Below are 22,348 nucleotides of genomic sequence, written 5' to 3'. Positions count from 1 at the left end.
TTGGAAAGTCAATATAAAAATTAATTACAATATATCATTATATTAAAAAATATATATATATATATATATATATAATTAGTTTGTTTAATTTTAGCCATTCATTGTACTCTAATCTAATGGTTGAAAACTTGTGTCAAACAAAAGAAGGATAATTATCCTTGACATTTTGTTGTCCAAAATATCCAATAAGGCCTTGTTTCTTATATTTTAAAAGTATAGCCGAGCGGCTATACGCTTTAAATATATTCCAGACGAACACGAAGCTTGCACTCGCAGAGTACGGAACTTGCACTCGCAGTCGAGCCATTTCGCTTCTCTATCAACTCAAGCTTCGATTTGTTTTCTTTGGTTTCAGCTGCTTCGTCCTCCGGGTTCGGCAACGAAAAAAGACCCAACCCGCCTAGGCGCCCGCCTAGCTACCCCCTAGCCGCCTAGCGCCCGCCTAGCTACCGCCTAGCCGCCTAGCGACCGCCTAGCATCCTCGCGCCCGCCTAGCAACCGCCTAGCCACCTCGCGCCTTCCTAGCCATAGCCTAGCCTCCTCGAGCCCGCCTAGCGACCACCTAGCCACCTAGCCTCCCGCCTAGGCCGATTTTTCGAACACTGCTATTGACTGAAAGTCTGAAATAACAATGGCCTCTTTCAGTGTTCTTTGGCTTCTTTTGCAGTCTATGCTTTCTCAGCTGCTTCTGGTTTGATGTGTCCATGGCTCAAAATGCTACTACTGATCCATCTGAAGGTACGAGCCATCTTTCAGGTATAGCATAAATACGTTATGTGATGTGTACGCAATGATTGAATTGAGAATGCAGTGACGGCGTTGATCTCAATATTCAAGCAATGGGACATGCAAGCCCTGCCTATCAGTGGAGGCGAGTTTGAAAAGCCAGAGAATAATCCAGCCATCACTTGTGACTGTACTTATGACAAAAATACTACCTGCCACATCACCAAACTGTATGTTATTACCCTCCTCTCTCTCTCTCTCTCTCCATATTCTTTAGTCTTGTGTTGTTGACTGTAGCAAATCAATTAATTATCAAGTTTAGAAAACTAAGCAGAACATACCTGATATATCAATTGTAATATTAAGTGCCTAACTGCTCAATCTTTTTTCTTTCCAGTCGAGTTCATGCTCTGAACAAATGAGGGGTGTTTCCAAAAGAATTTGAGGCTTTAAGATATCTGGCCGTTTTGTATGAAGTTTTTCCAACCCCTTTCTCTGTTGTTTGGTTTATCGCAGTTAACATTTTCATATAAAAGACACAGGTTTCTTACCTTTCAAAATTGTCTCGAATATTTTTTATACTAAGAGATTAATTGCTGGTCATTGCATTTTGTTTCAATTCTTGTAGGAAACTTGATCTGAACTATTTCACCGGTCCCCTACCAGCATTCATCGGCAATATGTCTGCGTTGACAGTATTGTAAGTAGTGAAACATAGACTCCCAAGTGAGTTATACCATATGGCCAAAGAAGCACATAGTACTATACATAAAATTACTCTGTTTTTGTCTTGAATTATAAACGGGTGCTAATATCTTTAATTGATATTTCCATTCAGGTCAATTGCCCACAATTCACTCTCTGGCCCATCCCCAAGGAGCTTGGAAACCTTAAGGAGCTAACTATGCTGTAAGCAAAGACAACTGAGAAATGCTCTATTGGGACATGTTAAATATAGAACCCCCTATCATTTAATTCTATACCTCTTCAACATGACTTGTTGCAGGTCCTTTGGATCAAATAATTTCTCCGGAACACTCCCTCCAGAACTTGGTAACTTAGTCAATCTCAGGCTATTGTGAGTGCTTCATTTAACTCATCGAATTTGAATCACATGTTGCAATGTGTAATTATTTTCTCTTAAAGGAGCTGTTTATTTGTTAATTCATTATCGATGAGCAAGGAATGCGTTTATCATATGAAATTGGTAGCAATCAGTTTATTGAATTCACAGTTACATGGACAGCTGTGGACTCGGTGGAGAAATTCCTTCAGCATTTGCTAAGCTCATCAACATGAAAATCCTGTAAGTTTTTTGTTTATTCAGTACTTGGAGATTTCTATTCTGGGATGAGCTTACTATGAGTCAACTTTTTGAATTTTAGCTATGCATCAGACAATCTTTTCTCAGGAAAGATACCTTCTTTCATTGGGAATTGGAGAAAACTGACTTCTTTGTAAGTATGGCAAACTTTTAACCTTCTGCAGTTTATGAAAGCAGATCTGCATGGCTGAGATGGGTCTTTTATTCACAAGCATCTCAAATGTTTTTGTAGGAGATTTCAAGGGAACTCTTTTGAAGGCCCAATACCAACCAGTTTTTCTCAACTGACTTCATTGGAATCCCTGTAAGGGCAAATGCTTAATACATTTTAACCTCTTTCTCTCTCTCTCTCTCTCTCTCTCTCTCTCCTCCGTTTAGTAGGCATCATTTATGTTTGTGTATGATAATGAAGGCGAATCAGTGATATATATTATGTGAGCTCGTCTCTTGATTTCATATGAAATTTGAAGAACTTAACTAATTTGTAAGTTAACACCTCATTCATTCACGCAATGTGATCAAACTTCGTTTTCCTTTTCAAATTGAAAATCTTACTCCATTTACTTGTCCACTAATTTATTTTTGGTGGTGTACGGAATACATTAATCAATGGTAGCATCCCTACTGATTTTGGAGAATATCAACGGTTACAGATACTGTAGGTTCCAGCAGATATATAAGCTTGAATCCCAAAGATACCAATTAATTTTCTTATCATTCTAATTGTTCCTCTAACTTATCACTCATGTTGCAGGGATCTGGGTTTCAACAATTTAACAGGCGAACTCCCAAGTTCTTTGTTCATCATGAGTTCTCTTACATATTTGTAATAAGGTCTGCCTTCATTATTCCCCTTTTCTGTACTTATGCCATTGAATTTCCTGCAGATCTTCTAGGATTAGGTCCCCGACCAAATACTTTCAGTTATGCTGAGTTGAGAGCTGCAACAGAAGATTTTAATCCTTCAAATAAGCTAGGAGAGGGAGGATACGGACCTGTTTATAAGGTGAAATCTATTTTACATCAATATCTGCTACTTTAAAGTAATGACTTTGACTTCTTACAAAAAGAAATTGAGAGAAGCAAAATAGATTCAACCCGTAATCATATATGAAATAACGGATGGTATAAATTTAGCAACACTTTTCCCCCAGGATCCATTGCGGGAAAGGGATAATCTGGAACTTAGAGTTGTAAATTATATATTTTATGGAAATGGTAAACCAATTCGGGGAATTTCTGGCACAAGTATTCAATTAGTTCGGACCTGTTTAAAGTTGAACTGGGACCAAGACATGTCACTGAATTGTATTTCTGTTTATAGGGTACCCTTTCTGATGGGAGGGTAGTGGCTGTGAAGCAACTTTCAGTAGCATCTCACCAAGGGAAGAGTCAATTTGTAACCGAGATTGCTACGATATCTGCAGTCCAACGTCGTAATCTAGTGAAATTGTATGGATGCTGCATTGAAGGAAGCCACCGTATTTTGGTTTATGAGTATCTTGAAAACAAGAGCCTTGATCAGGCACTTTTGGTAGGTTTTATAGAAACAGAATTCTCTGCAGTTTCAAGTACTCCAAACGTTCATCCAAGTTTTTTACGCAACCATTTGTTATAATTTTTCTCTGCTGAGGAGTGAAGATTAAAGAAACCAAAAGAGTAATTATCTGAATCAAAATATTCTGCAGTTTGAAGTACTCTGAAATTACATCCAAGTTTTTTCCTTGAGAATAAATCTTCTTTCACTGCCTTGGTTTTCTGCTGGAAAATAAAGAAAGAAGAAAACTACTGCTAGTTAGATTTTATTAGTTTTTTCTCTGTATAAGGGATTATTCAATTAAGTATCCTGAACAATTAAAATATGTTAAACCAGCCCAATTCTCATATCAAAACATATTTTCATTAATTTTCTTTTTCCTTTTTCTCTTATATGTGCATTGGTTGTTTTTCCATGTAATGTTTCAGGAAGAAATGACTTGCACCTTGACTGGCCTACCCGCTTCAATATATTGTTGGGAACAGCAAGAGGACTTGCTTACCTTCATGAGGAGTCAAAGCCCAGGATTGTACATCGAGACGTCAAAGCCAGTAATATTTTGCTAGATGCAGAACTCTCCCCAAAAATATCAGATTTTGGATGGGCAAGGCTTTATGATGACAAGAAAACACGCATGAGCACCCGGGTTGCAGGCACAATGTAAGCCCTCGTTTATGTTATACATTGTTAATCATGACTAGGGAGGTTGTAATCCAAGCAACATTTTTAGTAAGCATTTGATAACCTTGTAGAGGCTATTTGGCGCCGGAGTATGCAATGCGCGGACGTCTGACAGGAAAGGCTGATGTTTTTGGTTTCGGGGTTGTTGCTTTGGAGATCCTCAGCAGGAGACCAAATTCTGACGACAACTTGGATCCTGAGAAGATTTATCTTCTTGAATGGGTAGGAAAACTTTGCCTAGCAACTTTTACTTTAGCATTGTTGTGAAAACTTCTTTATTTTTTTCCTTTTTGACCATGCCATGATGTTTGTTTTCAGGCATGGACTCTACATGAAAACGACCAGAGTCTGGGGCTGGTGGATCCGAGATTGACAGAGTTTGATGAAAATGACGCAACTAGATTGATAAAAGCAGCTCTCCTCTGCACTCAGGCTTCACCAATGATGAAGCCATCGATGTCACGTGTGGTGGCAATACTTTCTGGAGATATTGAAGCAAGCACTGTTATGTCAAAGCCAAGTTATTTGGCAGATTGGGATTTCAAAGATGTAACCACAAGTAGCTTTTTGGTGGATGATGATACCTCATCAACTGAGAGCAATGTTCTCCTCAACCATCAGTCTGAAGGGAGCACAACTGGTGCTAGCCCCAGGATTGACCCTGCCCCGTCTCCGGTAAATGTGACTGGATCAATGCTCACTGGCATTATAGGAGAAGGAATGTGAGAAGTAAGAAGTTTCCATTGTCTTTCCCTTGCTGTAAATCTGTGACTCTCTCACTGCTAAAACTTTTCTACATTTTGTACTTGTCTTTGTGTCTTTCTGCCTTTAGTTTATGGGAATGATGATGTATATAGAAATAAGATACAATTCTATAGATATCTGGTTGCCTTAATCGGCCATTGAATAATAGAAAAATATATTATTATTATCAAACAAATAGATGGGTTATCCTGTAGTACGCGTCCTGTAAATGTTGACTAGATAAGCGTCCTGTCATAAACGTAGTAGTTATGAACCATGTAGACCATCCCCAATTGGTAGAAAAAAAAACCCGCAACCCCTTTGGGGGTTATCTTGCACTTGGAAGAAGAAGTAGAAAAAGGAATAAATATAGTGATAATTAATAATTTCAATGTTTGGCCATCTTTCTGTTTCATAAGTGCTTGTCAAATGCCCTTTTAGCTGACTATAAAATGAGATTCAGGATGTCCTGGAATTCTCATTATGGTATTTATTAGATTCAGGATGTTTGGACAGAAAAGTTCATTTGACTTCAGATAAAATTAGGTGAAGACTCAGCATGAATTTGCTTTCCATTACATATAAATAAAATAATGTGATATTGTTGCCAGATTAAGCATTTTCTCACCGCCTAGTATTTGAGGTCTTTCTGTTTCCCTAGTGAACCTATTTAGGCTTGATGGTTATGGCCCATACTTCAACTCTGTTTATCTGATTATCTTTGTCACAGTTTTATGACCACTTCTTTGACTGGGGTCTTGTTGATCTCAAAATTGCAACTTCTGGAAAGGGTTACGCCGTGTGGGAGAAAAAGGAATGAGGTATTGTTGATCTCATCTCTGTGGAACTGGAATGAACTAGTTAGAAATTTTTGTAGCGCAGTTGTATTATTTGCCTGAGTCTATATCTGACTAGAACAGTTTATGGTGTCTATGTAGCAGGATTCAGATCCTTGCAATGGGGTTCAGGTTATACGTCTTGAAGATTCAAATAAGTACTAGCTTTGAGCAACTGAAGCTGTTGTCTTGTTTAAGCTACTTTTCCCTAATGTTTTTTAAAAAGGAGTATACTCGAGCGGCTTTACTGTAGTACAGCCGCACGGCTATACCCGGTTTTTTAAATTTTTTTTTAATAGTATAGCCGCAGGGCTATACTTATGTTGACACACAGGTGCCTAATCGCTGGGCGGGACCTCTTTTGGTTTTTTTAATTTATTTTATATAAATAGTTTTATATAAATAGTACAGCCACTTGTGCATTATGCTATGGTTTCTCAATCTTACATAAGATAGCTAGTACTATAATATAAATATAAGTAGATGAAAAAAATAGGGAAATAACTTACCCTGTTGCTTCATGGCCAAATATTCGAAGAAAAATGGCCTGCAAAATAACAGGGGGAAATGGAGTAGGATGAATAGTCAGTTGATATTTAGCTCCTGATAGGTCTGAATTTCGAAAATTTTAAACAGGATATTAATTCATGGATAAGTTCATTACTTTAAACCAAGGTTTACTTCTTCTCAGTTACTTTAATGACTAATCTTGAACAATTGTTTTACAAGAAAATTAATCCATCCGGAAAGAAGAAAGCATATCCGGCAGTGGCACAAACAAAGTTTTAATTTTTCTTGGTCAGACAGAAACCATAAGTAATAGTTAAACGAATTTTCCTAGCCAGATAATGATTATTTTCCTAGATGTTCAATAAGTAGGAAACAAGAAAAAAAGAATTGAAGGAAAAGTAACATTGTTTTATCTCTATTTGTGTTGAAAAGAAGAACAGAAAGGGGGAAAAGAGGAGGACAAAATAAGAAGAGGAGAGTACCTGAGACTCCCAGGCAGTGATGTCACTGCGACAGAGAGAGGTGCAGACGACTTTGATCCTTATCTCCATTGCCTGAGGTGGATTCACATTCACTTCCTCTATCACCAAAGGCTTTCCAGCTCCCTATGCCACCGCAGCTTTTACAATTTTTTTTTTAAAAAAACAAAATAATACATGATTAATAACTATAATCAGAAGCAAATTCCATATTCATACTGTGAATGTGAAGATTGCAGCAAGCATGCATTGTAGAAATAACATACCTACCTTTGCAGGTGATGACATCGGGTTGTTTTACGGAAGGCAATGACATTTGCATTTGTTGCGCAAAGCTTGTCTTTCCTGAATTAATATTCCGAAGACAAGATAGACAGACAGACAGACAGACAGCGAACAATCATCAAAAGAAGAACCAGACGAGGGAGACGACGAGGTTGGCTGGAGTGAGCGAGCAAAGCAATTGTCTTTAGACGACGAGGTTGGGAAATAGTACATGTTGCTGCTCTATAGGAGAGAACCAACATATTACCAACATCAGGTGGAGGTTCTGTCAGTTCCAGGTCAGGATCATCTCGCCCATATGAATCAGACCCACCCTGGCACCCAGACCCGCCTAGCGCCGCCTAGACCCGCCTAGACCCGCCTAGCGCCGCCCAGACCCTCCCAGCGCCGCCTAGACCAGCCCTGCAGTGCATAAGTTTGAAAAATCGCTAGGCAGTAGGCTTAAAGAACAAAAGAAAAGAACCAGACCCACCTTGGCACTCACACCCGCCTAGCGCCGCCTAGACCGGCCTAGCGCAGCCCAGACCCGCCTAGCGCTGCCCAAGCCGCCCAGACCCACCCACGCCGCCTAGGCCGATTTTTCGTAATGCAAAGTATGGATTGGAAGGAATGGTTTCAACAAGAGGGGATATTTGCTTCCAAGGTTGGTAAAGTATGTAGATTCTGTTGCCCTCAGTGTAGGACATTAAGCATATCTATAGGGTTTTTTTTTCTTCTTCTATATATATGTAGGAAAAGAAAAAAATTGTAGAAATAGGGAAACAAGCACAGTAGACATTTGCGAGAACCAACCAACCCTAGTCTGCAATCTGCATTAAGTCCAAACAGGGTTAAGCCTGTCAGAAAAAATTCGAGTTTCATTCACATTTTGTTTGATCTGTTTGATGATTTTTGCTCCCTTATATATCTATGGTTAATCGTGGTTTAATATATATATATATTTTAAAAAAAATTGTATTATCATGTACTAATAACCTTTAGGATTGGTATAGGGTTGTTCCTGACAGTCCTTCTGAACGCATGATGAACCTTCCAACCACTAGAAAACTGGCTTTGAAGAATAAGGTTGTTTTTGGTACTGGTGATTACTGGTGTGCTCCAACTGTAACGGCAAATATGGCATTTGTGAGAGCAATTTCACAAACTGGGATGTCCTTGTTTACCATTGAGCACAGACCTCGGGCTTTGATTGGTGATTAATTAGTTCTATTCCTCAGATTAATTAAGAAGTGAAGCATGCTCCCATGGATGGTGATATCAGGTATAGTTAATCCACGTTAACAATTGAAGTGATTGAATCTGTATCTACATTCATTAATAGCAACCTTTACACTTATAGAGAAACAAGCAAACACATTATCCATTCATCTCGAGTTTTGTGAGAGTAATGGTTAGTTGGTTGCAAGGGTATGCAACTTTTGATGAATTGTTTCCTTCAGTCTGCAAAGTGGCTGAATTTAATTTCACACATAATTGTGGCTGCTAGTAGTAAACAGATTCTTGAAGAAATGAAAGGTAAATGCCATATATTATTCCAAATCCTTCTGATTATTTCCTAGGCCAGTTTAGCTTGAAGTGATTTTCTTAATAGATGCCCTTTACATGCATGTGTATTTTGTTTTTTGTTTTTTGTTTTTCTTAATGGCTTGAAGTGATTATTTCCTAGGTCTAATCTCACTAATGCACAAAAGAAAAGGGAGGAAAGGATGAGACTTTCTTATCCTTGAAGCTCTCTTGGATGGTCTCCGAGTTTTCACCTTTGGAAAGACCTTCTTCCTTGTTGCTTGCTTCATAGAGTCTTCACAAGGTACCAAAGTAGATACCCTCTAGTTCATACACACAAACGTAGTGTAAGAGATGAAGAAGATGACCAAGAGGAGGTAAGGTGCTGGAGGAGGTAAGGTGCTTGACTCCGAGTTTATCAGCTGATGCAGACGTCTATGTAGCTTCCATCGATGAGAAAATCGTAGTCCAGAGTCCAAGGCTTGACATTGGGAAGCTATAGTGCCTCCAGCCTTCAAAATTGCAACTTCTGGAAAAGATTACGCCGTGTGGGAGAAAAAGAAATGAGGTATTGTTGATTTCATCTCTGTGGAACTGGAATGAACTAGTTAGAAATTTTTGTAGCGCAGTTGTATTATTTGCCTGAGTCTATATCTGACTAGAACAGTTTAGGGTGTCTATGTAGCAGGATTCAGATTATACGTCTTGAAAATTCAAACAGGTACTAGCTTTGAGCAACTGAAGCTGTTATCTTGTGTTTAAGCTACTTTTCCCTAAAAAAATTTCACAAAACTGGTAAAGCCGCGCGACTTTTCTTGTTTGACATGCGGCGCTTAGGGGCTAGGCGGGTCTATTTTTAATATATATAAATAGTATAGCCGGGCGGCTATACCTGGTTTTTAAATTTTTTTAAAATTGTATAGCCGCTCGGCTATACTGATTTTGACACGTGGGCGCCTACTCGCTGGGCGGGTCCTCTTTTGTTTTTTAAAAAATAAATAGTACAGCCGCGCGGCTATACTCGCTTTTATAAACAAAAAATTAAAGACGTATAGCCGCCCGGCTTTACGGGGATTTTTATTTTAATTCTTTTAATAAATAGTATAGCCGAGCTGCTATACTGTTTACCCGAGTCTATATTGTCCTCTTTTGATTTTTTACTTTTCCAGATGTTATTACCCGTATAAAGAATTTAGCACTTTCACATTTAATAATGTATTATACACGTACGTACGTATTTTTAAATAATACATCTGTGTTCTGCACACGTCTTAAAGACTCGGTAAAGTTCACGTTTTTAAAAAAGCAAACATACAATACTCGTATTATACAAGTACGTACATATTTCTCATGTTTAATACACGTATTTTTAACAAAAATTTCAATAAGACACAAAATTCACGTATTATACACATAATTCTCACATATTATTGAATAAAAATAATATACATTAAAAAAATGTAAATAATTTATATTAAAACATAATATAGTGGCCAAACATTTAGGTTGTAATTTGCCAAAATTTTGCCGAAATAAAACACGTACGTATTTTAGGTTGCAATTTGCTACACTTTCTGATGAAGCTCTCAAATATGTGTGATTGGTAACAAAACTATTCGTGAAGCTTGGATGAATCCTTCTAATCATTTGAATACCAAATTGCAAACTACTCAGATAGGAGGTGATTTTCAATTGAGCGGTTTCTTCTGCGCCTCAAGCAGGGGTTAAATTCTTGATGATAATTTTATGATTACTGCTCTCAAGATAGGTTAGATAATGAACATCAATATGAGTTGTCATGTACGATGTGAGTAATGGAGAAAATCACTACATTTGGTGATTTTTCTAGAATCATCCTTTCTTCCTCTCAAATCCTCGTAGAAGTTATCTTTGCATTTGATAAATAAAGAAAAAGTTAGTAATTGTATCTTGAGTTTATTGACTTAGTAATGTTTATATAGTTTTTGATACAGCATCTAAACAAATTTATAGTTTCTCCCAATATCTTAAAAACCAAACAATCCACACTAAAATATAATGTGTAAGTAAGAAAACCAAAAGGTTGGAGTGATATATGGTAGATTCTTTCTTCTTCTTGTTTTCCAAATGAACATTATGTCAAAAGCCACAAAATTGTTGCTTATTTGCACACAATTCATATGCACAGGTCTACATGATTGTTATGTTTATTCATCCAAAACTTACAATATTCTTAGAATATTCACATGGGGCTTTTTATTTTTATTGCTCATAATTCATAATGAAACAGTCAATTTGGCACAAATAATTTTAGATTTTCTGTATTAAGGACGAGGGTGGGTTGTGGGTGTGGTGCTATTCTTGTTAAGATTTTATCTAGTTACAGTAGTTGTTTTAATTAAATAAACTAATTATCCTATTTTATAGGAAGTTATGTAGCACATTGTTATGTTTTACAAAGTCTTTAGGAGTCTCCCAGTAGGAGTCGTGTCCTTGAATTCAGCGTGGTAGTGTCAGTAATGCCCTAAGTCCTTGAACTCTACAATTCTCTCCTTGTCGCATAATAATATTATACATGGAGACTCATCATCTTCGAAGGTCTTCAGGTCTTTCACTTCAATGGTGGTTCATGACAATATATGCTACCTACTGCCCTAAGCGCTATACGACGGTGTAGTACGTACACAACACAACACCATCAAATCCTTTCATGTCTTTCACAGGTCGTCTTCTCTGTCTTCATTGCTTGGCCTTTTACTTTACATTTTGTTTGGACTCTCAGAGATTGTCTTGAGACAACTTGGATATTCCTCCTCCAGCTACAACTTTGCCTCTCTTAAAATCAAATAGCCACAAACATGTAACCAAACAAAACTATATATGATTAGGATCTATATATCGACAATGCTATCCGTTGTATAAGCAAATTTCGATGTCTATTATAGTGAATAACAACTTAAAAATACTCACATATGACTTGCGAAATATAGTGTAGATATATGAACTATCATGACCAAATACATATGAACTAGTTAGACAATGAAGTTGTCATATCTGCATGAAAGTACCTGCATTATTGCTGTCTTTTTTCACCTACGTAATGATCATAAACGAGACATTCGGGACAAAAATTTCAGAAACCTCAAGAAAACTAATTAATTTGCACATATATATGTGGCTAGATGGCCAAGACCTAAGAATATCTATGGTGAATATAGTCGTATTTTTTTGCAAGTAATTTTGTATTTTAGTCATACCTAATCTCTCAGCCCGATGGAAATCTTAATCATCTTCGAACCCTTTCTCTTCATATTTAATATTTGATGATCTTTTTTTCTTCTTTCTCTATAAGCACGTTATTTTATGTGTATATTATATCATTTATGTGTGACAAGGATGTGGCTAGCTGGCTAGATTGGTTCCACAGAGCTTAAGAACCTAACCATTGACTTAACATCTTTAGGAAACTCTGTTGGATTTATTGTACTGGTTTCAAATATTATTGATGGGGACCTCCATTCCACCAAGTGACTCCAAAAACCTTCACTAAAGATGATGTAGAACAGATAATTGAGGAGATAGAAGAGGAGTTGGAGAGTTGTGCATGAAAAGGCAAAACCGGGAAGCTGCTAGTTTGGGCCATGAGCTCAGATTTGGGCCCATAACCCGTTTTGAAAGGAACGGCGTTACAAGTTAAACTCATCGCTTTTCCATGATGTATGGACTTTTTTGGGCGTTTGAGATCGTTTAGCAGCCCAAAACTTCGTTTTAATATTTTACTAGTTTTTGGAAACTTTTGCTAATTTTCCTTTCTAATTCCTTTGGAATTCCTAGGATTTCTAGGAGTCTTTAAACCAACTTTAGCCTGTAACTAAGGCAGTATGTTATCATTTTGAATTCAATAAACTTGAAGTTTTCTCGTATCTGGTGGATTCTAGACTTTTAACTCTCTCAGACTAATTGTTTGATTGCCTCTATATTATCAAGCTGCATCAAAAATACCACCAAACACATTCATATATACAATTAAAAGTATATAATTATTCTCCCCGAATTTGGTAGAGTATATAATTATTCTCTATATATATACAATTAAAAGTAACGTTGTTGTCGAATCATTGGTTGGTTTTTTATGCCATGATGCTGTTGTGAACAAATTAAATCGCTGTTAGGTCTAATTAGGAGAGTTAATTACTCTTGTCATTGCGCACGCAGCACAATCATTGTTACATTCATATCAATAATTAATATATATTATATATGTTTTTAAACTTTAGGAAAAACAATATGTCCTCGTTATGATCCAATCCAGCAAAAGCTTTGGAGTGGTTTTATATTGAAGTCAAACAAACAGCACAAGTTAATCGTTCATCCTGTTTCAAGTCAAACAAACGGCACAAGTTAATCTCAAGTTATATTTTAAATTATCGTTTTACCTGAAGATCCATTCATAGTTTACAACTTTATTCCGAGGTGAAAAAAACAACCCATTAGCAGTCGGGCCTTATGTCATACTTTTGGAATCACTCATGGGAGGGACGGGCAATATTAGGACCACTGAAACAATCTAGAGGGCAGATGAATTTAAGCTTCTAACTAGCTACTACAAATGTGACAGCTTTTTTAAATCCTTGTTAAGCCAGTCATCCTAAAGAGTAGAGTTATTTGTTATCTTAGGGAGGTTTAATAACCATTTCAATTTTATTTTTTATTTTTTATTTTTTATTTTATTTGTATTATCTTAGGGTGGTTTGATAAAATCAAATAGCCACAAACATTGTAACCCAAACAAAATTATATACAGACGTAGTACATCATTAGGATCTATATTACAATATTAATATAGAATTTACTAAATCGACGACTTACGATTACTCACATGACTAGCAAAATATAGTATAGAATATATCATCAATCTGATCTACCGTGTGACTGAAAATGGAAAGCCTGAGTGGTGCATATACGGCTAGGAAAAAAGTGAAGTTGTCATATCTGCATGAAAGTACCTACATTATTGTTGTCCTTTTTGACCTACAATAATGATCATAAACGAGGCATTCGGGACAAAAAAATTCAGAAACCTCAAGAAAACTAATTAATTTGCACATAAATCTGGCTAGATGGCCGAATCCTAATCTCTCAACCCGATGGAAAATTCTCATCAAGCAACAACATCTTCCCAACCTTTTTTCTTCATCTTTAATATTTGATTAACAAATTTTCTTTATAAGCACTTTATTTGATGTTTCATATCATTTATGTGTGACAAGCTGGCTAGATGGGTTCCACGCAGAGGTGGAGAACCTATCCATTGACCTAACTCTGCTGGCCTTTGTTCATATTGTACTGGATTCTAATATTATTGAAGGGGACCTCTATTCCACCAAGTGACTACAAAAACCTTAACCAAAAGATACCACCAAACACATTCATATATTCAAAGAAAGAACATTCCCCAATTTGGTAGAGTATATAATTATTCTCTCTATACATTTAATTTAAGCGTAACGTGTTGTCGAATCATTTGCTGGTTTCTTATGACATGTTGCTGTTGTGAACAAATTAAGTCGCTGTTAGGTCTAATTAAGAGAGTTAATTACTCTTGTCATTGCGCACTGCTATCATCCAATCCAGTAAAAACTTTGGAGTGGATACGTCTGGTTTTATATTGAAGACTTTGTTCCCAACTCGACACGTTTTATCGCCTTCATTCTGTTTCAAGTCAAACAGACAGCGCAAGTAAAATTTACCCAAAGGAGAGAAGATTAATGACTGTCAACATTAACATATAATAATAATATTAATCTCAAGTTATATTTTAAATTATCGTTTCACCTGAAGATCGAACTCGGGGTGAAAAAAATAAGCTATATTGTTATTTTCCCACGTAGCTATGGCCTTATGTCATACTTTTGGAATCACTCATGGGGGAAATATTAGGGCATTACCTAATATATTGAAAATGAAGCTTCGATGTCCTTTTTTAACAACAATTTATTAATTTTTTAAACTTCGGTGGAGCTTCCAATTATCTTACTTAAGCATAAACAATCAAGCTCCTGAAAAGTGTTTTCTCCAAGAAAATGTTGCTTTCACTTTTGCCCACTGAAAAAATGCATCAAATCAGATGATGATACCACAAAAATAATCAAGAGCCAAACGAATTGGATCTGCTAGCTAGCTACTACAAATTTGATAGATTCGACTTCCAAGTAACAAGATTAATCTCCCTCAAGTAGTTGTTGAATCTTTTTGAAATCGTTGTCAAGCCAGTTATCCTAGAGAATAAAGTTATTTGCATTATCATCCTTATTGATATTCTAATGTGCGTACCACAACAAAGATGAGATTCGCTTATATTGAAGATAGTGCACTAGATGATCAGTTGAGATGGTACAAATAACAACATTCGACATTGACCTATGCAAGGGGTTTTCCTCGATTTGTAGCCACTTCATACAAAAGGTGGCATCAATCAAATACACAACATGTAAGTTTTATTAATCACACAAAGTGATGAAAGTGTTTCAGATGAATATATATTTCATCACACAAAAACACATGTATAAGCTGACAAAGACGCATAAAAACACATTATTGGCAAGCAGGGAAACACAGGCAATCTTTATCTTTCGAAGCAAAGGCTATCTTGTCGCTGCTAAAAGCTATAAGATGGTCATGGCAGTTTAGGAGAAAGGTTTTGGACTTGGAAATCATGAATGATGGATGTCACAATTATTTGAAAAACCTAGCATTTTTGTGTGTATATTGATCCAACTTTTTCATTTTAAAACCTAGCTGTATAGGGAGATACATAGGCTTTTGGCCTCCACCATACTTTTGACGCAAAATTTCTTATATTAGAAAGCAAACGCAACCAGTTGGACCTTATATGATGTATTGTAGCATATTAGGTATATTGCATGCATCATCCCGTCATATTCATTCAAGAATCATAGAAATTAAATTATTTGGACATGCATGCGCATGCATGGTAGGATATATAGATATATTATAAAATGCGAAATGTGTATGGATAAGGCCAGAATTGTTACGACTCTTGACTCATGCTATAACTTTTATCAGCGAATACATGAAAAAGGAAACTGAATGCCTGTCTTTGCAGGATTTGGTAATTGATTTAATCAATTGCATTATTGAGGTCTCACATTACAATAAAATCATCAATACATAACTTAAATTGACCGTTTACAATTAGTACGTTTGAGTTTTACATTACAATAAAATCATCAATACATAACTTAGCTGTTAATGAATTCTTTACCAAAAAGAAAAAAGTTGTAAATTAACAGAAATGAAAAGGAGATACATGACAGATGGTGGGACATGGAGAGTTCTTTGGAATCTCTGGTAGCCCTATTTTTCTTTTTTCTTTTTTTGTTTATTTTTTGCTATATCCCTACCCTCCTATTGTACACTTTGGAATCGTGGACTTGTATATATATAGAGCATTTGCAAGAATCAAGTGCTCCGAATATAGGGACAATATTTTCATACGTTAAGTGTGTAATTTTATATGTTAATACTCCTTGGGGATAAAAAGGATATTGTAAAAAAATTAACACAATAAAAGAAGCTCATATGTAAGGTTTCATCATTTTGTTATTTGAGGGACATCCTTTTGGGTATCTGTTTAGGGGTGGTAGAAATCCACCTAACCCGGGCACGAGAATTGGCTGGGCACGAGAAGAATAGCAGCCGAGCCTGAAGCTCTGGAGGTCTTGCAAAGTTACGGCCGAGACTTGGAGAGTTTGGGCAGTTAGGCTACACGCTGGTATGGCCGGGTTATGGAAGAATAGCGGGCGAGATTTCCTAGCGGGCGAAATTCCTAGTGGGCAAGAATTTCTAGCTGCCGAGATTTCCTAGCGGGCGAAATTCCTAGCGGGTGAGAATTTTTAGCGTGCGAGATTCCTAGCGGCCGAGATTTCCTAGCGGCCGAAGTACTTTCTCAAAAAGGTGGCCGAGGTCTTTTCTTCAAAGGCCATGGTGCCTTCTCAAAATTATGGTCGGGCACTCCTTAAATACCTTGGTCGGCCACTCCTCTTACAAAAAGCTGGGCTAGGGCGAATTTTCTCCTTGCTCACCCAAGTGCCTTCCTCTCAACACTTGGGCAAGAAAAGTAGGGCCAAGGGAGTTGAAGTTCGGCAGGAGGTATGTCCGCCGAGTGCCCAATATTCGAATATTTGAGAACTCAAATATAGTCCAATGTAGGGCCTAGCCCAACATCCATATATTTGGAGTTCCCATACCACCCATCTTGGCGAATGGTTGACGGATGGTAAGCCAACTCTAGAATTCTAAAAACTCAAGGGGTACAAGGTTCCACCAAATGTCAAGATGAAATCTCAAAGGTCAAGGCCTAAGCCACGGATTCACGCCCAAGATTTCCGGAGGTCAGTGTGCATGTGATGGAGGCCTCACAAGGAAACAAATCAAGGAGATTGATGATAATTCATAATATTCCAAAACAAGAGAGAATCAAGCAATCAGAATATTTCAACCAATGTAATCCCACGGATTCAAGGGGCCTCAAAAAGAAAGATTTTTAAAAGAGTTGATATTTGGCCATTCAATGGCCAGCCCATGGGCTGACGAAAGCCCTATATAAACCTCCCCAGACGAAGACAGAAGACACACAACATCAAACAGACAAACCTATCTTTCGTCTCGCACTTTTCTTTTCCTAGACTTAGGATTTTATTTTTCAAGCACCTAGTATAGTGAGTTCTTCATTTTTCTAGTGTAAGTTTATATTTCTTGTTATTTAAATTCAAGTTTATTTCGATTCCTTTACATTTCATTGTTATCGCACTTCAATTAAGTTTAATTTCAAGTTCATTTTACTTTATTGTTCTTATCGCTTTCATTTCGTTCTTGCTTTATTTATTTCTTTGATTCATTTTATCGCACTTTAATTCTCGTCTTTACGTTATTTATCTTTCGCACTTTACTTTACGCATTTTTCTTTAAATTATATTTAAGTTTAAGCACCTTTACTTTACGCACTTATTCTTCGTTTCATTACGTTTCACCTTCAATCTTCATCTCCAACCCACTCCACATCATTTGGTTGCTCACATAAAGCCTTGATCCCGAGGTAGTGAAAGAACCTAGGCCGTGAGGAGGTTCCTTGCTCGGTCGAACAATCGTTTGATTAAAGTCAAATCTCGAACGCAACACATCCATCTACTCACATTCCATTCAAGCCCAAATTCGGGGCTTGGTGGTGGCACGCCCCGCACTCAAAAAAGAAGAAGGACCAAAAACTCCTTCAGTCGGCCTACCCGGCCGAAAAGAGGGAAACATTATCCTATGAATTTTTTTTCAACGATCCAAATCATTTTTTTTTCAAGTCTTCATTCATAAATCATCATTGCAAAAAATCAGAGAAATTGAAAATCATTAAGGCATCTAACTGAGACCAACAAAATCAATGAATACACGGTGCTTCAAGAAAGTACTCAAATTTCAATAATTCAATTGAATGGTTACTCTTGTAGGGCCCACTTCATATTGTATTTCACTAATCCAAACGTCTATTTTGTAGATACTCATTCAAAGATCATCTCTACAAAAAATCACTTGAATCCGATATCATTTGACCATTCAATTGAATTATTGAAATTTGAGTACTTTCTTGAAGCACCGTGTTCATTGATTTTGTAGGACACAATTGGATATCGAAACGGTTTCCGATTTGTCTAATTTTTTGTAAATATGATCTATGAATGAAGACCTAAAAAATAGATGGTTTGGATCGTTGAAAAAAAAAATCATAGGATACCCTAAGGGGTGTCCCTCAAAGAGGGATGTCTCAATAGAAGAGGACTATATATATATTTTTTAAGTAAAGTATCAGGGTAAAGTAGCACTGCCTTTCCTCTTGCGGCCACAAATATTAAAGATAATACATTCAAATGACATCACGAACAACCAATCAAGTCTCTCTTTCGGGTGGCAAGATAACAACTCAAGGAGGATAAGAACATAAAGTCAATATATGCAACCTGAAATTTTAATTAACCAATAAAATAATCTAATTTACGGAAAAGGAAAAAAATACTAAAAACAGCAGATCGTTCACCCAAAATGAGATTACGTCTCTAAGAAAATGAATATCTTTCTCCTTGTTTTATTAAATAGTTAATCCGCAATTAGTATTGGAGCTTTTGTGTACGATTTGTGCTTTGCCTCCCAAATCCCACATCGGAAATGAGTTGAGTTGATTTCCGTATAGGACAACCATGAAAGGGTCAGTCGGACAGAAAACCCTCCAACTCAAACATTTTTTTAGTTTTATAGAATATTTATTTTATGTTGGTGGATGGTGTGGTAATCATCACGTTGTTGCGTTTAAAATACAAGGTAGGTTTTTGTTTTAGTTTCTGCAGGTGACATGCATATCCTTCTTTGTCTTAATTAGTTAGTTATATATATATATTTTTTGGTTACAAGGATGGCCGAAGCCAAGAGAAAGTTAGTTATATATATTATATATAAATGTATGGGCTTGAATCCAATTCCTTATAGATTTAGAAGAAGTTGATCTCTTTATGGGTGTAAAGGTCGGGGGGATATTATGCTCTAATGCTGTAAGGAAAAAAAGAAAGAAAAAAAAAGCTTTTCACAAGGAGAAATTATTGGATAGTACAGTTACGTGATAAAATTTGGTTGATATTTCCCACTTTAGGATATAATATCAATAAATATTCAATCACGGTCTTATGGATAGGTTAACCTAGGCTATAGCCCAAGTCACTTAATATTTTATAACTCAAATTAATACCCCAGACCACCCAAGCAAGCCCCACACACCTCATCCTACCTAAATAAAATCCCATTAACTAACCCTGCAAATCATTGTATCTTGCGCGTCAGACCATCCTTTAGCTTAACCAAACCCTACTCTTCGCAGCAAACCATCCTTTAACTTGATTTGTTGAATTATCAAATATAATTTGCAACTGATTTTGGTGTTCTTGCTTTGTATCAAATATAATTTGTTCATAATATGGATAATGAATCAATAAATAGTTATTTTAACTTTGTGAAGACTAGGAAAGGTGCAACTTATATAAGTGTTATTTATATTTGAATTGCATGTTTATTTTTTGACTTTTTTCCTTACTAGTTTCTATGTACATGTGCTATATGCATTTTGAGGGGTTAGGCTTATTATGTCCCTCTGTGTATTTTGTTGTTATCAATGAAATTCACTCGTATCATCGAATTTTCTATCCTTTTAGCAAGTTTGTAAGTAAAGTAAATTTAGCTCACTCCATTTTGAAATCATGGGTCCATCCCTGTAAATATCTACTAATTTATAATGTGGACGAGTTATACCACGTGAATATTATACATCTTTATCAAGATTTTCTTATTGCATAATCTTAGATTTTTGTGTTGTTAAATATAATCGACTTCACATCAACTCGAGCAAATTCACTTGTCCCATGATTGATACAGCACGTCCCATAAAATAATTCCTAAAACTTCATAATATGATAAAGTAAGTGGGATGGAGACTTAAAAATATCTTGGCTTGAGTTGTCCAATTTAATCAAATTTTGGTGCATTTGAAGTGCAACATCTTTGCCTCATGTTTTGGTAGACATAAGGTATCATATCCCAGAATAATTAGGTATATAAGTTCATATGCAATTCCAAATCCATTGAGCAAAGCATTTTCAACAACATATATTCCAAATCTATTGGCATCAGAATCGATCGAGATACTTATCATATCTGTACTCAAATATTCTTACTGTTTATATTATATGGTGCTTCATGCATGGATAGTTATTTGTTTCACACTTTTGTCATAATTCACATCTTCGTTTAGGTTTTACATTATTTATAAACTAGCCTCTCAACACACGCTTCCGCACATGCGAGAGGCTTTTTGTAAAAAAATTTAAATTTATTTTAGAATTAAAAAAGATAATGGGTAGTTGTGTTCCATAAAAATAAGATCCATTATCTGATTTTTCTTTTTCTTTTAAATTTTTTTTAATATGAAAAAATGTGAATTTACTATATTATTCTTATTTAATTAATAATTTCAATTCTTAATGTTTGCATTAACAAAAGACATTTTCTGATATTTTGAATGTTTTACCATTCTCTACCTTTTGCTTTATATATATAGATAAATAAATAAAACTAAAATTAATCAAATAGTGGGAGTATATATCCGACCATCTTAAAGAGGTATATAGGAATAGGATTGGCCAGGCCACTGAGAATAAGTGCAACTTTTCACGATGAAGTTTGAGGCTACTTTTTCGACATATCAATTCAACCTAGAATTAATCTTTCATTTATAAAAATATATATATACACATATGGCTTCGACAAGTCTTGATGCACGTCATCATCAAATATTAGTTATGTAAACATGTAGGATTTCAACATATCACACCTAAAAAGGCTTCATTGAATTTTAAATGAATTGTTTATATAATTGTTAAAAGCTTAATCAAGATGATTAAAATGTTGATAATTGTTATGGCTCAAATTGCATCTCACATTTTCTGCCTTAAAAAGATAAGATTAAAATATAATCAAGATTTCTAGAACGTACAGAACGAGGTGGTGAAAGTACCCACACCAAAAAAAAAAAAAAAAGGAATACCTACACTGTATTTTCCGAAATTGACCTCTAAAATGTAAAACAATAGCATATAAGCAGTTCTCTCAAAATTTTTGAGAGAGTGTGATGGTGATTGTTCCTTTTGTTGCTTTTGCCTTCAACAACAGCTAGTCATCCACGAATGTGGATCTCACTGTTAATTTTCTAGTAAATCATGTCGTAATAGTCCGAAATAAAACTAAAAAACTTAATGGTCCTAAATAAACTAAAAAATAACTTTTCATCCTAGAGCAAACGGTAATTTTATTTTTTGTTTTGGACAATTTTTGGGATTGTATTCATAATTCAACCAAAAAAATTACTAACACGAAGGACCAATACAAACTAGCCACAAAGGGCCATTACAACAACAGAGCAATCTGACATCAAAATTAAGACAATTTGGGGCTCCTCAACTTACGATCACGCATGATCGAAGAAACTCTGGCATAAGCATCCCAACTAAGAGTGTAAACTTAGAACAACCAAAAATAGATTGTCACGACCTGATTCGAGACTTTCCTCCCCCCGTCAAAGTGAAAACGGTTGTAGCGTGTTTTTTGGGAGCAAACGGTATTAAAGAGGAAAAATTCGAACTCGAGATCTCTAACGGGGATAAAAATACTCTTAATCATTATAGTTAAAGATCCTCAAAAAACAAAACAAAAATTAGTCTACATACCCATTGCTAGATGATGAGCTCCTCCAAACAACCTAGCATGAATTAATTATTGTCATAAAATATTTAGCACAAAGATTATTTATAGAACTGTAAGAGGACAAAATTCACAAAGAAAAGGCCAAATTGTGAATTTACAAATGGTCCACAGAAAAAAACACAAAAGGAATTTCATGCCAAAATAAAGAAAATGCTAATAATTAAATGAAATCAGGAAAAACAAATGTCTATATCATTATCAGTGTGGTGTCAAACGAAATTCAATGCTGTTGAGTGGATTACAAATATTGGTTTTCTGGGCCAAATTTTGCATATTGACACGTGTTTCATCTATACGGGCTTTGGGTATATTGTCATTCTCTCAAGTACGAAGCCTAATTTGGACATTTCCAATTTCCTAAAACTTCCTTCCC

The 22,348-nt window shown here is 35.9% G+C and overlaps 1 protein-coding gene, 1 long non-coding RNA gene and 1 pseudogene across 3 annotated transcripts; 2 read left to right on the top strand and 1 right to left on the bottom strand.

The window, feature by feature from the left end:
* The first annotated feature begins 1,349 nt into the window (after positions 1–1,349).
* Positions 1,350–2,377, top strand: LOC148294586 (uncharacterized; annotated as a pseudogene). Its single transcript, XR_015836087.1, has 6 exons — positions 1,350–1,426; positions 1,565–1,635; positions 1,733–1,804; positions 1,961–2,032; positions 2,112–2,183; positions 2,283–2,377. The product of XR_015836087.1 is annotated as an uncharacterized LOC148294586 (transcript).
* A 1,638-nt stretch (positions 2,378–4,015) lies between these two features.
* Positions 4,016–5,200, top strand: LOC148294585 (putative LRR receptor-like serine/threonine-protein kinase At1g56140). The gene is made up of 3 exons (XM_088253382.1): positions 4,016–4,247; positions 4,340–4,490; positions 4,587–5,200. Exons 1-3 carry the CDS (start codon positions 4,222–4,224, stop codon positions 4,992–4,994), a joined length of 585 nt encoding a protein of 194 aa, XP_088109508.1. The 5' UTR covers positions 4,016–4,221; the 3' UTR covers positions 4,995–5,200.
* Positions 5,201–6,300: 1,100 nt separating this feature from the next.
* LOC110766966 (uncharacterized) lies at positions 6,301–7,417 on the bottom strand. The gene is made up of 3 exons (XR_002528235.2): positions 7,108–7,417; positions 6,841–6,977; positions 6,301–6,395 (listed from the first exon to the last, which is right to left on the bottom strand). It is a non-coding gene; the product is annotated as an uncharacterized LOC110766966 (long non-coding RNA).
* Between the last annotated feature and the right edge of the window lie 14,931 nt (positions 7,418–22,348).

The sequence above is a fragment of the Prunus avium genome, chromosome 5, assembly GCF_965620075.1.
Source record: "Prunus avium chromosome 5, drPruAviu1.hap1.1, whole genome shotgun sequence".
Lineage (NCBI taxonomy): Eukaryota > Viridiplantae > Streptophyta > Magnoliopsida > Rosales > Rosaceae > Prunus > Prunus avium.
The sequence above is the reverse complement of the archived record's forward strand: the minus strand, read 5'-3'. Positions and strand labels throughout refer to the sequence as shown.